The sequence below is a fragment of the Mytilus edulis genome, chromosome 5, assembly GCF_963676685.1.
Source record: "Mytilus edulis chromosome 5, xbMytEdul2.2, whole genome shotgun sequence".
Classification (NCBI taxonomy): domain Eukaryota; kingdom Metazoa; phylum Mollusca; class Bivalvia; order Mytilida; family Mytilidae; genus Mytilus; species Mytilus edulis.
In genome coordinates, this window is record NC_092348.1 from 32,551,543 (window position 1) to 32,566,761 (window position 15,219).

Sequence of the window (15,219 nt, forward strand, 5' to 3'; positions counted from 1 at the left end):
TTTATGTTAAATTTTTATTATGCAATAATCATCAAAGATTAAAAATTATATATAAACTTTTCAACATCCACATAAACATAACAAATGTAACAGGCAAACACATGCACAAAAGAGTACAGCTAGTCATTGCTAACACACATGGAATGAAAGTGTGGACACACAAACATGTTTTTCCTTTGTAAAATTTATGTCTGAACAAGAGTACACATGCTGAAGACAATATCTTCCCTACTTCACTGACCACAATTGTATAAAAAGATAATGGTTTTCACTACAGGTATCACATAAACTTAACACTATCAATGCTAAAAGACAATGAGGTCCGAGTCAGATGAATCCTCCCAGACAAAACATTCACACCTTTATTTATTACGCCAAATATAGATGACCTATTGCTCATCGTACTGTGGATTCATTTACTTTTTTGTGGATGCCAATTTCCTGGATAAGAAAAATATAACTTTCTATGGATATTTAGTTTTGTGGTTTTGCTAATATATGCAAACAAGCCAATAGTAAATGTGTACTTTGTTGCCCAAATAAATTTGCAGTTGACCAATAAACCATGAAAATGAGGTCAAGGTTACACCTTACAATCATTCTATACAACTAATATAGTTGACAAATTGTTTCAAATATCAGAAAACTAACCTATCACAAAAACCTAACATTGGCTAATGAACCATGAAAGTGAGGTTAGAGTAGCATCAAATAATATGAATATTTCAAACCGACAATCCTTAGACTGTTTTGCACAAAACCTTAATAACCAAATCTTTACTTCAGTTTGATAGCTATCTATTGACTCACAATGAAAATTTACGAACAGATAGATTAAGATCAAGTAATAACTTCTTACTTGACATAATAATACAGTATTTTAATATAAAAACTGACATGATTATGAAAAGGTTAAGTATAAGTCATTGAGCTAGATGTTGATTAAGAACACACAAAAGTATGTTTTTTCTTACATTTGATACAATCAAAACAAAAGAAGGAAGGTGAATTGGTGTTGATGATTTGGTTTTGAAAGTCTCTAATTAACTTATTTATCACTTGTCTAGATTCAAAGCTTTGTATAGTTATTTTTTTCAAAATGTATACTATACCTCTTTAAGTTTTTTTGTATTTTCTGTATTGATAAATTTTGATTCTACATAAAAGGAGATGCATAAAAAAAACCAGATTAATAACTTATTTTCCACTCTTATAAACTATTTCTTAACACACCAACAAACATGAACATAATTAAATACAAATTTGCATAAATCAATTCTAATATTGTGCAGTCCCAAAACATTGCTATCAGGCACGTTATGATTTTTACAGACATCATCATTCCGTTGCATGATCTGTTTGTTGTATATGTAACACTTCACCACTGTCTGTCGTAACGGTGTGGACTTGAAGATTATCACTGTGGTCCCCAACAGAATTCACAACTTGTAAACCCTCGGTTCCATCTGCTTGAGATATCTGAAAGAAAAAGAAAAACACAATGAAATAATGTATAATACATTGGTGCAAGAAAAAAACCTTTGTCAGTACAAGCTATAGGCTGTTTTATTATAACTAAGGCACATTAAAGATCTTTACTTACATATTCACTGTACTAGACACATATCAATTAATATTTCAGACCTTTCCTTAGACCCATGAACAGTTGAATGGAAAAATCCCTAACATGAACAGCTTATTATTTAAAGTATCTGTTGCAATTATGCATAGGGCCTAATGTTTTTTAAAAAGAGTTAGTTATAAATATTAAAATTTAGCATTTTTCTGATGTCAAACAAAATTAAATCTACATCCACAGGCGCGGATCCAGAGGGGGGGTTTCGGGGGTTGGAACCCCCCCTTTTTTTTGGACGACCAATGCATTTGAATGGGGACATGTGGTTGGAACCCCACCTTTGTCCTGGGTTAGGAACCCCCCCTTTTTGAAATGGCTGGATCTGCCCCTGATCCAGGTATAGATCCAAAATGTTTCATTTGTAAAGGGCATAACTCTAGAACAGTAAAACTTGATCTGTATCATGCATTGTGTATAAATTTTATAATATTTGGTTGAGGAAAACTTCAGTTGGAGAACAGCAACGAAATTTTTTAGCAATTTTTCCATTCGTAAAAGGGCACTCTAGAAGTAACTCTAGAACGGTAAAAGTGACACCACGAAAATTCATTCTTGATCTGTATTTAGTGGTAATTAGCATTGTGTATTATAGGTTTCATCACATTTGGTTGAGGTTAAAGGTAGAGAATGGATACCAATTTGGGACATACGGACGGACAAAGGTAAAACTAAATGCCTCCTCTGCTACGGCGGAGGCATTTAGCGGAAAATGTTTTTTTTTTAATGTTAAAATTGAGAATGGAAATGGGGAATGTGCCAAAGAGACAACAACCCGACCATAGAAAAAAACAACAACAGAAGGTCACCAACAGGTCTTCAATGTAGCGAAAAATTCCCGCACCTGGAGGCGTCCTTCAGCTGGCCCCTAAACAAATATATACTAGTTCATTGATAATGAACGCCATACTAATTTCCAAATTGTACACAAGAAACTAAAATTAAAATAATACAAGACTAACAAAGGCCAGAGGCTCCTGACTTGGGACAGGCGCAAAAATGCGATGGGGTTAAACATGTTTGTGAGATCTCAACCCTCCCCCTATACCTCTAGCCAATGTAGAAAAGTAAACGCATAACAATACGCACATTAAAATTCAGTTCAAGAGAAGTCCGAGTCTGATGTCAGAAGATGTAACCAAAGAAAATAAACAAAATGACAATAATACATAAATAATAACAGACTACTAGCAGTTAACTGACATGCCAGCTCCAGACTTCAATTAAACTGACTGAAAGATTATGATTTCATCATATGAACATCAGGCACAATCCTTCCCGTTCAGGGTTTAGTATCATACCATCATAACATACATGAGAAGAACATAACCCGTGTCATGCCAACAACTGGCTTTTGAATAAATGTGTTTAGTTCCGATGCAAAGACCCTGTAAATGAATCAAAATTAACGCCAAAATATGCAATCTTTAATGACCTGATAACAGTATCGTAACTATATCCCTTCTTAATAAGTCTATTCAAAGGTTTTGTTAGTTTTTGAGGTGAATACTGACACCTTTGTGCTTTATAAAGAATATTTCCATAAAAAATTGGATGTGAAAAACCTGAACGTATAAGAAGTCTGCATGTTGAGCTATATTTACGAATGATGTCCTTATACCGATGATAAAATTTAGTAAATGTTTTGACTAGTTTGTGATATTTAAAACCCTGGTGTAATAATTTTTCAGTAATACATAAATTTCTCTTGTTAAAATCTAAAATATTGTTACATACACGAGCGAATCGTACAAGTTGAGATATATAAACACCGTAAGATGGTGACAAGGGAACGATGTATTTCAAATTGTGTAACAGGTAACCTTTTTCTATTTTCCATATATATCTCCAACAAAATAATATCAAGGTTTTAATAAATAAACCAACTTCTCTTAAACCTGATTTACTTTGTAATTGTATGCACTTAAACTGCCATCCTCTCCCCCAGAATGCTATATAAGTTGCGTACAGGTGACAAATTACTTGCAGGTAAGTGTTTAATTTGATCTGTGTAAAATCTGTACAATTTGAGGTTTTCATCATAAAAGTGACTTACAGGTAATGGTAGCTGTAAGGTGACAAATTACTTGCAGGTAAGTGTTTAATTTGATCTGTGTAAAATCTGTACAATTTGAGGAGGTTTTCATCATAAAAGTGACTTACAGGTAATGGTAGCTGTATAATTTGATCTCCCTGAAGTATTTGTATATGTTGTGCCTGCTGAAGCTGTGAGATTTGTTCAGGTGTGGCATGTAGTATCTGTATTTCTCCCTGAGGTAGTCCGTCCCCATGCATTGACAGGGCCTGTTTTATACTACTGTCTATATTGTGCATGGTTAAAGTTTGCTTCAACTCACCCTGGTCACCCTGAAATAAATTTAAAAACATTGGTTACAAGTTTTACTTTCCTACTTTATTTTTCCAACTCCATACATAAACTGTCTATAAAGAAAAACATGTCACCTGTATATTATTTTGATACTGAGGTTTCATCATTATTCCATACATACTAATTTTGCCATTCCATAGGTATAGATGAACCAAGAATTTAAAGTCATAAGAAACCTCAAATTAATTGTTTTTTTTATAATTCAATGGATAGTTTTCATTATCAAACTTGTGTACATATACTTTATTTTAATTGCTTCTTCCAGGAAGAAATTCCCCGACATATTTTCCGTATGCAAAGTGACCTCAGTGTGACCCATCTCGTAAAAATCCGGTGATTGCAATACACATGGATGTCCTTAAAATAAACTATTATCTGATTGTACATGTTAAACATGTTCTCAATATCCATTCTTTTTTGTTGATTGTTGACAAACAGGTGACAATCGTTAAACTTCGGCATCAAAGCACGAACTTTAATTACCTGCCCTATTTTCACAACAACTCTGACTGATTGAAAAAAAGAAAGATGATTATACGAAATTTATGTGGAAAATCTTGCACAGAAGACTAAGTTTATGATGTTTGTATGCATTGGTTCAAGAATTGGAATTACAATATTTTTCACCGGTCACTCGTTTCATATGACTTTAAATATTCAAAGACATGCATATTTTTTATAGGCTTGTATGATGTCTTGAATATTACCACAATATGAAATATCAAAGGGAATATAAATTATCCTTAATCCACATAAACTGGTACCCACAAAAATAAAAGAATTCACAATAGTATTACACAAAAGTTAAAATTCAAATGTAATTCTTCAGACTTCAGTATTTAACCCTTTCGGCGCCAAAACGACATTTTTGTCGTTTACCGCTAGCACGCCAAAACGACATTTTTGTTGTTTTTCAGTAGAACATACGAAGCATTAAAAACATATATAAAAAACTTCATTTGACTGCCGAAACCATATTAGGTTTAAAGAAAAATAATTGACTTTGTTCTGTTATTCAAGAATAAACATAAAAGTCTCAAATTATATATTGAATTTTGGGGTTGAAAACTATTTTTGTCTGAGATAATGTGCAACTTTTTACACAATCTATACTCCAATTATAAACTTTGTATGCCTGTATTTATTAAATTAACTGAATGAAATTAGCTCACATGGTTGACTGTAAAAAAAAAAAGTTGTTATTTTATTTTTAAATTGTAACGTTTATCTGAATGACGTCATCAAAACTGATGCTGTGTGTGACGTTTATGCGTATAAAAGTGGCAGGTACTTGATATTACTGGAAACGTTTTGCAGTAAAACCATTGAGTTTTTACCGATTTTTACAATGTGAAGTGTTACAGATCGAAAATCATTCGATAATTTGTTTAATAGTTTGTTGTTTATTAATTTATTCAATAAAACTGTTAGTTTAAATTTAGAAGGTTAGCTCTGCAAATATAGTCGGTGTATATATAGAATCCGGGAATATCTCTTTTTAAATGCACTATTTTACCCCTCATATTTCTTGAGAAATTTAGCCATCTGGGGTTGGCTTAAACATGGGTTGACTTCACTAGTTTTAAAAACAACAAATATTTAAGTTATAACTTATAATGAATAATTTTGACAATGCCGGTCTTCTAAAATAATTTCTGCGAAAACCAAATAAACTTGACCCGGATTTTTTTATTTATCATTCTAATACTTAATTATGGCATACAATCTGCATACTCCGCCTTATGTGTCCATGTGTCTCACTTTTTGTCAATTCAATATTAGAATACATATTCAATTTTGAGTTAAGATCGTGTTTTGATTTACCCATCACTTACTGCGTATTTTTGGATTTATTTTTTTCCTTTGTTACTGTGTTGTTTTATTTTTTTTAATTTTTTTTTTGTGCTTGGTCCAATTTTGACAAGTCAAGCTCTTTTTAAAAGTTTTTTTTCTATTTGTTCTAATATTAAACTGGTACCCGACATGTCATGATCATCTCATTTTAAATGTTTCACATTGAATTATATAGTGACCAATCGTGCACACAAAAAGAGAGGTAAAAGATACCAAAGAGATATTCAAACTCAAAAGTCAATGCCATGACAAAAAATAATACTGACCAAAAGACAAGTTAAATTTACACAGGCAGAAAAAGAATACTAAAGACTAAGCAACATCAACCCAACCAAAAACTGGGGAGTATACATAACTATTGTATAAGGCAGTACGACGACCCGTAGTTTATAGCCTTGTCCCGATGACTTTGGTGGCTATAAGTAACTCATTTGTTACCATACGTACAGCTATCATGACTTATTATAACGAACTCTTTCAAAAATAATAGTGGTGCCAAAAGAAAATTCTGAATTGTTTATTTTAACAACCATTATTGTTAAAAAAACAGCTAATTAAAGAATAAAACAATATATAAACACAGACGGCAGTGCATAATTCTCTATATATAAATTACATACAAGCTAATACTAGTACTGACAATTCAAACCCAACACACGCAATTGATATACGAACTTGTTTATATACAGAAGTTAGCATGCAGATCAGTCCATCTGATCCATTAAAATTATTACATTATTGTCGTAATTTTGAATCTTTGAATTTTTTTCGTTACTAAGAAAGACTAAACAAGACTGCAATCTAGCTACTTCGTATGACTAAATATGAAAAAGATTAAGATATAATCAAATAGAGCTAAGGAAAAAAGATGAAAATATAATAACATATAATGAGACATCACTTGTAATTCCAGTGTTTTTAAATGTTTCCATTTGGTTTAAAAATCAAATTTTCAACTTGAAAATAAAGGGTCGTCTAAATTTGCGTATAATTCACACAAGTCCAATCTTCTATCTAACTATGGATAGGATATGAATGACTACATTTTTACCTGGGACCATTTATCTGTGTCGGTCAACAGCGATGTTTTCCACTCATGTCTGAGAGTTGTTTTATTGTCCCAGTCCAGTCGTTGTTTTCGATAGTATTTGAGTTGGTTTTGTTTTTATTGTCTAAGCGGTTGTGTTCGTTAATATCAGACTTCTAAATTTTAATTCAGGAAGTGAATGGTATAACAAATATGTGTAGCCTCCAATAATTTATTCGCAGTCAATTTATACTTTTGCTTTTAGAGTTTGAAATATCGTATAATTTTCTTTTTTTTTGACTGTAAGTTGACCTCTATATATCTTTGTAAATTTGTTTGTGTACTGGAGTTAAAGTCTCATTTTCACTGCTTCTGGCATGCATGGATCTCTTTTTAAAATTTAGAGAAGGGCTTTTAATTTGTGATTATATTTGTGCATTTATTAAAATCAAATTCATTACTTGAAGAATTAATCTCAGTAAAGAGGAAAGTACGTTGTCCGTTAGTATGATTGGAGTAAACTATTGGTACCAACATTTACCTCTTTTATTTCAAACTTCAAACTAACTGTGTACATGTACTAGTAATTAGACACTATACATCCTAATGTAGGAATCAATGAAGGAAAATAGTTCAAGCATTTAGGGCTATATCGATTTTAACGAAATTCCTAAATAAACCCTTGCCAAAAGAATGTGTATTTACGATGAGATAGTTTCTCCTCATTTTCTGCCGAAATCACACCCATGAAAAAGGGGTTCATATCAGATTTTCGATGTCAATGATCGCAACAAGAAACATAAAATTATTTGAGCGACAGGCCCCATTTAATGACAAAACTGAGGTTAGGTCAGACATGTATTTAGCACAGCAAAGTATTTCTTAAAACTGTACCTTTAATTGTACACTTTTTAGAAATAGTATCTGGAAAAAAATCGGCTTACTCTATAAAATGGTCAAGACAGTTTGAACCACAGCTATTAATACATTAAATTTAGACACCAAGTGCTTCATAAATAAATATTTAGTGAAATTATGAAAATATGCATGCCGTTGACATGTAAAACATTAATTGACTTGAATTATAGAATTATACACAAAAATAAAATAATTTTAGGCTATATAAAAAAAGAAGCAAAATGAATGCTAAATATTTTCAACTACATGTACTGGTCTAGTCAGAAAAGTGACATTCTTCAAAACCAAACCGGCAAATCAAAATGAAAGATAAGTCACACAATTGTAATATTAAAGCAAACTTATTTCAGATTATACATCAAAAAAAGATAAGTTAGTGTTGTGTATTCGTGAAATATTTGCCGCTGAACTATTTATTACTCAATAAGTTGAGACTTATATGATGGTTGAATTATAACAATGCTATATACTGGTATCCCTAATTTTGTGGTGATATGCAAAGATCTGCAAAGTGTTCAGTCGAACTCTTCATCGATGGTGCTTAAGAAAAAAACAGACCCGCGCCAAGTATGAAGAAACTGAGAACACTGCTCGTTTTTTTTATCATTCGATGATATCAAATCTTACATTTGATGATGCTTTATAGAGGGCGTAAAGAGAGGGGGTAGGCTCTTATCATAGAGTATAAACATACAATTGATTTTGGTATTTGTAGAACACTGTATACACTTAAGTATCGCATGAAAAAGTTTCACGAAAGTTGTGAGGGGAAAATGCATCAGCTTGAATAGTAAGTTCTTATGGTGCGAGTTACACCATGTTCCCCCAACTACAAGAAAGAAGGCGAAATAAAATTGCCATATAACGATGAACGAACAATTAAAACTTTCTTGAACATTGATCTTTTTACCGATTTCACAAATTACGATGAATAACGACAACCTTTTTCACGGCTGCACGTGGAAAAAAAATGTCAAAACATGTTGCACGAAAATAACCCTTTACATGTACCACCCTCTTTATATCAAAATACAGAAATTGAGCTATAGTTTCATCAATATATCTTCATTGATAATGATATTCATCATGCTATAAGAATCTTCATTTATTTCCATATTGTCGGGTGTTTTAAATAGTATTCTAGAAAAGAATAAAAAAAAAAACAACTTCGAATTCTAGCCTGAAAATTAAACAAAAATCACTGGAAATACGCATTCGCTACGTGAACTCAAGTTAATTCAAAGGTGACCGGAGATATGGGAAATTTCCCCGAATATATGAGATGTCCAATTAATCGGTTACGGAGGATAGCGTGCATGTGCATGTACGGTAATGTGTTGACGTTACGTTACGTATCATTTTAGTAACGTCATTGAAATATGTATGGCAACGTAATCATGTGAAAAAACAACGTCTTGGCGCTGAAAGGGTTTTAAAAGATATCAATCTTTCAAAGTCAATAAACCATGACCATGGTGTGGTAAAATAATCTCCAACATTTACATAGGTGGTCAATTACCTGGTGTATATGAAGTTCTGAGTCTTGTAGTGAGTCGTCATCACTAATAGATAAATCTGAAGTCCCTCCTGGTCCTATAAAATTAGGAACAGACTTTCCACGAAAAGCTTTGACAGTTAGTGGCATTCCTCTCTGCTTTCTTCTAAATGCTGTTCTACATTTCGAGTCCATGTTCTGTTTAATTCTATGCCAATCAGCCTCTGCGATTCCAAATCTGTGTATTAAATGACCTAAAATAAACATTTATATATCAGATATAGCCTATGACCTCTTGGGATAAATTTCAGCATAAATAAAGATTTGTTAATTAATTTTCCTAAGTAAAAAAGCAAATGACCAATAAAATTCTGCCATAGAATGATATAAATATTGTACATGATCAGAGCAAGGGTAAAATATTTTGTATCAAAAACTACTTTTGTTTTCTTGAAGTCCATTGGCATGCTATCTGAAGACAACATAAGCACTTTTCTCTAGCATTACACGTTGGGAGACTATCCAGAAGCATGTATGCAATTCATAGGATTTTTCTATGTTTTCTTTTTTAAAATAATTTTGACTATGTAATTTCAACTGAAACTATAAATTGTGATAAAATAGAAAAATAATTTGTCATATTTTACAATTCACGAAAAACAAAAAGTTTCAACTGCTTTCGTGCACAATATATATACCCCCACTTGTAAAAAGACACTACCAAAAATTACATTCTCAAGTTGCTGAGTTACATGTAACTTTTACTTAATTACTCTTAATTTTAAATAATCAGTGTACATTCAACATAAATATAAATTTTCTGACCAAAAATAACACTATAAAATGGGAAGTTATCATAAATATATAACCATAACTATGGATTAAGAAATAAGAACAGACAGACTGACAAAGTGACTAGCGATATAACTAGGCATTTTTATACTTTGCACACTCTAATTTCTATATAATTGAGATGTAGTCTAACAGTTTACTTACATCTTATACCATATATCATGAGAGGATCTAACTGCTTTTTTCCATGCTTTCCCATACCAGATAAATTAGAAGAGGCTTGTGTTTCCCGATCAAACAGATAATCTAACATAGTGAGTGCCATCTTTTCTGCTGTCCGACAATTGGAATGTACATGTAATATGTCACTGAAAGAAATATTTATCAGAAGTGGTTAAAGATGAACTGGTCAAGTGTTTTAAAACTCAGTGGCTTAAACAAATACCGGTAATAAGTTTTTACTTGTCATCTTCAATTACTTTTTATCATGGTAAATGTCTTTGAATCATGAAGAAGCTTCTATACATGTTTCTTAAAATTCTATATAACTATTGAATTAAAAACAGTTGCTTAGAAAGAAATCCCCACAAAAATGGTCACTCAAATCAAGGGCAATAACTCCTTTATAATTTGACTGAAGTTTTCTGTCAAGTTGACTTATTAGTTTTCAAGATAAAGGTCAATAATTAAAAAACAAAATGTCAAGAAAGTAATTCATGGACAATAACTTTCATGCCAGGTGAACTAAAACGCCCTCCTTGTCATTCACAATTGCATATTTTAATATTATTAGGCCAAATAAAATAGTATGTGTGGTTCCAGTTACATCTGAAAAAAAGTTAGGGTAGGTAGGTAGGGATTTTTTTTTTTACATTGAGTCTATCATGTCTATGGAAGCAACATTCTGAATTTAACAGTGCTTAATGGAAAATGACAATAAAATTTTCAGGGTAGGCTATTTTTAAGACGAAATAGTAGGGAAGGTACATGTAGGGTTACTGGAACCACACATATATTTTTATTTGGCCTTACCTTGGTGTTATAGGCACTCTGACTCTCATTTCTGGATTAGTTTCATCTCCAAGCCATGTACCATTTGGGAAATCATCTGTAACAACAATTTTATAAATATCAATTTTAACAGACCACAAATAAAGCTTTTGACTTACTTATTAATTGGTATAACTTAAATCATTTGTTAAAGTCTAGATCATCTTACTTTGGTGATAGCCTTGCTCAACAATGTCAATTTACAATAGCTATCAAATAACAACTGTGGGCTGTTCCACAAAACAAGAAAATGCAACAAACTTGGAATAGTAATTGATGGTCATTACACATAACAGTTAATTTGCATTGTTGAAATTTTTGTTGTTCGAAAAGAATAAAGAATGCATTAGGCCAGGGTTTTTTAATTTGTTGGTTTACAGATTTTCCTCATGAAAAAGTCGGGTCGGTCGGTCGGGAAAAAAAAGATCTTTCAAGACAGAAAAATATGCAAATAAATATATATTTCACCTTTCTGACAATATGTTTGTTATGCTATTTTGTCATCATTTCTTAGATTTTAGTTCGATGAAATTGTATTGCTCAGCTGTCACAAACATCGCATGACATTCTAATAATTTTCCGTACAAAAAGGGGGGATGCACGGAAAAGACGAAATTAAATTGTCATTTCACAAACAAGAAAAACAGATTCGCGTAGCTCTTTATCAACTCCAGAAAACTTGTTGAGGTATGATCTTCAAGCACGAAAACGGATTAAAAAAAATAATGTAAAAACGTCGTACGAAAATAAGTTTCAACACACGTGTCAAAAACGAAATAGACTCGTCCACTGGAAAAACGAGAATATCGGGTTAATCTGTTGTCATGCATTCCCATTTTTTTATCCAAATGGACGATATTTTTTTATTATCTATAAAACAAGAAAATTCAAAATGATTATCTAATATTCAGTACTTTAACTTGATGTCTTCCACCTGTGTACATTTGGACAAGTCTATTTCTATCAGATGATGCATCTTACGGACTGATTACAAATACGGGAAACGAACTCATTGTGTAGTTGGTTTTAAACACAGGTTTCGTTTCGCAAAATTATTTGCGCAAACGACATTTCAAGGTCATTTATAATTGATTTGTCAATTGTTAGAAACGTAAACTGGAAGTTTTATTTTTTCACTACAGAAAGTGTTATCAATTTTGTTAGTGATTAAAGCATTTCATTTCATAAAAAAAAAAATGTTTAATTATTTTTCAGGGATAATGCATTTGTTAAGGTCGGCGGGAATAAAAAAGCATGAAAGTCAATTTTATTTTTATTCTGAAAATCGGCAAAATCGGGTCGGCGGATCCGTAAACCAACAAATTAAAAAATTCTGGCCTTATTAGATCTGCTTACATTTGGCCTACTACCATACACAATCTTTATAGCTGGAAAATCACACTTATGTACAATCCACACACTTATGGTCTAGTGAGCATGCAGATATTTAGAATCATTTTTTTTTATCAATGTTCATACCATACATAGTTACTTTCTGAGATCAAAATAATAAGTGTGTCATTGGTTCAAAACAGTACCATGTAAGTTTAAAGTAATAAATATGACACAAAGTATAAATCTAACAACATACCATCAAAGTTCAGAGTATTGAGTGATATAATGTCTTATAAAATGCTTGTGAGTTATCAGTTATCAACACTTCAGAGGAATATGTGGAATGTTTTAAAACTACATTTACATACCTTCTGAGTTAAGAGTAATAAGTGTGACATTAGGTCCAAGTCCCATGTTCTGCATGGCATCAACATTCTGAGCTAGAAAAAATCATCATAATAAGAATAAAATATATATAGTTAAATATTCTTATGGTTAAACACAAAATGATATAAATAAACATGACAAAGCCTATGTTTAACATGGCAGACTTTAAACAAGATATAATGATTTGAAATTCCTGCTACGAGTAGGTTAATTTTTCTTACAGACCTTACATCTGTTTAATTGAATAAAATTGGGGATGTGCCAAAAAAATACATTAGACTCTGGGAAGGCATTTCTAAATTTCAACTATGGCCGGGAATCAACATACTTTTGGGAAATCTAATAGTTGCAATTTTAGGTGATTACCCATTATCAAAGTGACTTCCTTGGTTACCATGTACGTTTCGATTAAAAAGCTCCTATTGAATCAATACATAGAATTTGTTGATAAAACACAATTGTAACATACCAATTTTGTATCAAAACACCCTGACATAATAGTCTTATTACAAGTTTGGCATGTAAAATTCACTGGACCATAATTTTACTCATTAAAGCTTTGTATAACACATGAAGGTCTATAGAGATTTTCAAAACAGAAAGTAAATCAGTGCAGTGTCACATCATAATGACATTGAAATCCAAGCATGGTCAGAGGTTAACTGGTGCATTTAAATTATCAGTAAAGAACCACAATTATTTTGCCAGCAATTTTAGCTTTTTTTCTGCGTCAGCCAATAAAATTAATCTTTCGTCTGCTTTCTTTGAAATTATAATAAACCTAAGACCTGTACAATGATCCTCAATTATCTAACCAATATAGAACTTTATAACAGTACCTGTTTGACCTCCATTCTGTGGTAAACCAACAATAACTGCCCTGAAATAAGATTAAACATTACATTATACATGTTGAAACTTGTTACTTTAATGATATTTATTTATAGTGTATTGGGACACAAATTATTGCAACTAATATTAATCCCTTTTCACTTGCTGGTTAGAGTGTTGTCTTGTAGAGGCATTAGCCTATTCTTTTTTCGAAATCTACAAGGTTGTCTTTTACATACAAGAGATATGGCTCTCTCTTCACATGGGTCAACCATTTATCGTCCCCTTCTGACAGACTATAATCGTTTCTTCAAGACTACTCCCAAATGATGTCAAGGGAGAGCCGAAAGTACAGTTCCAGAAATTTACTCCTCGTAACAGGGATCGAACTATGAACCCTAGTTAGTAGTCATATGCACTAACCACTACACCAAAATCTTGTTAATAATGCATCATAGTGTGGGTTTATTTTGTTTGTGGATAGACGTGTGACGCTCTTTGCACGTTAAGAACCCTTGCAACAACTCTTTGAGGGGTCCGTAGGTGGCCTGTTGCAAGGCAAAATTTCTGTCCCTAGTCAATATACCCTCATTTTCCAGTGGCAGTCCAAATTTCCCCGACCATCATCCCAGATGGCCTCTATTGTATCAACCTACCTATTGTGATTATTGTGAACTTGTTCTCGTCCTGAATATGCATGAAATATTTGCCACTGGACGTTAAGCAACCAACAATCAATCAATGTTTGTGGATACCAAATATTGGTTGATTGACGAAAAAGACAATTTTAATCTGACACAGGACAGATTAACTAGCTAACAGATGCATAAACTGAAAGATAATGTATCCTCTCTACTATGGTAAGAAAAACAAAACATTATCTAGATCAATCCGTGACTTCTTGGATATATTCATCAAAACCAAACTCCAATCAATGAATCACAACCGTTATTAACAGTGTCAGAGTACATTATTATTAATAGAACATAAATACCCTGCTCCTTTCTTGGATGGATTAGGAGAAATTTGACTGGTACTGGTTCCATTAACATTCTTGACATTGTCAACCAGTTCATCCATACGTTCCTCTAAATATTTGGTTCTACCATTGAGTATCTCTATACTGTTCTCTATACCATCTAATCTCATACAGATAGCCTTGTTTATTGTGAACAGGAGTTGCTGAAATAAAAAAGTAACTAGTAAATGTGATGTTCTTGTGGCTGCTTTGAGGCATAAGCAAATTATTTTCTAAACCTGACTGTATAAATCTTAAGTCATTAGATCTGTTGAGAAGAAAATTTGACATTTACTAGATATTCTAAACTGTGTGAACATGGTGTAATGATGTTATTTATTATGTTATACTCAAAATAATCCAAAATTTTTTTTTAAGCTTTTGTTTGAAATGCAAATTTGATTTAATAAATGGATTTCTCTCACTATGGCTATAAAAATTTGGTAAAAACTTTCAGATCTCTCATACATGTACTATTGTTTTCAAATTT

At 32.0% G+C, this 15,219-nt stretch overlaps 1 protein-coding gene across 2 annotated transcripts in view; it reads right to left on the bottom strand.

The window, feature by feature from the left end:
* Window positions 1-15,219, bottom strand: part of LOC139523476 (protein BANP-like) — an 18,311-nt gene continuing 3,092 nt past the window's right edge. The window contains exons 4-12 of one of the 2 annotated variants that reach the window (XR_011664625.1): window positions 14,706-14,893; window positions 13,720-13,760; window positions 12,862-12,933; window positions 11,141-11,216; window positions 10,313-10,476; window positions 9,341-9,570; window positions 3,797-4,000; window positions 546-1,479; window positions 1-477 (exon numbers count right to left, since the gene is read on the bottom strand). Coding sequence is in view for 1 of the 2 variants with exons in the window: in XM_071317538.1 (XP_071173639.1) it covers window positions 1,339-1,479; window positions 3,797-4,000; window positions 9,341-9,570; window positions 10,313-10,476; window positions 11,141-11,216; window positions 12,862-12,933; window positions 13,720-13,760; window positions 14,706-14,893 (1,116 nt within the window). In the remaining variant the exon portion in view is untranslated. Of the gene's footprint in view, window positions 1,480-3,796; window positions 4,001-9,340; window positions 9,571-10,312; window positions 10,477-11,140; window positions 11,217-12,861; window positions 12,934-13,719; window positions 13,761-14,705; window positions 14,894-15,219 lie in introns of both variants that reach the window. The other variant, XM_071317538.1, reaches the window with a different exon arrangement.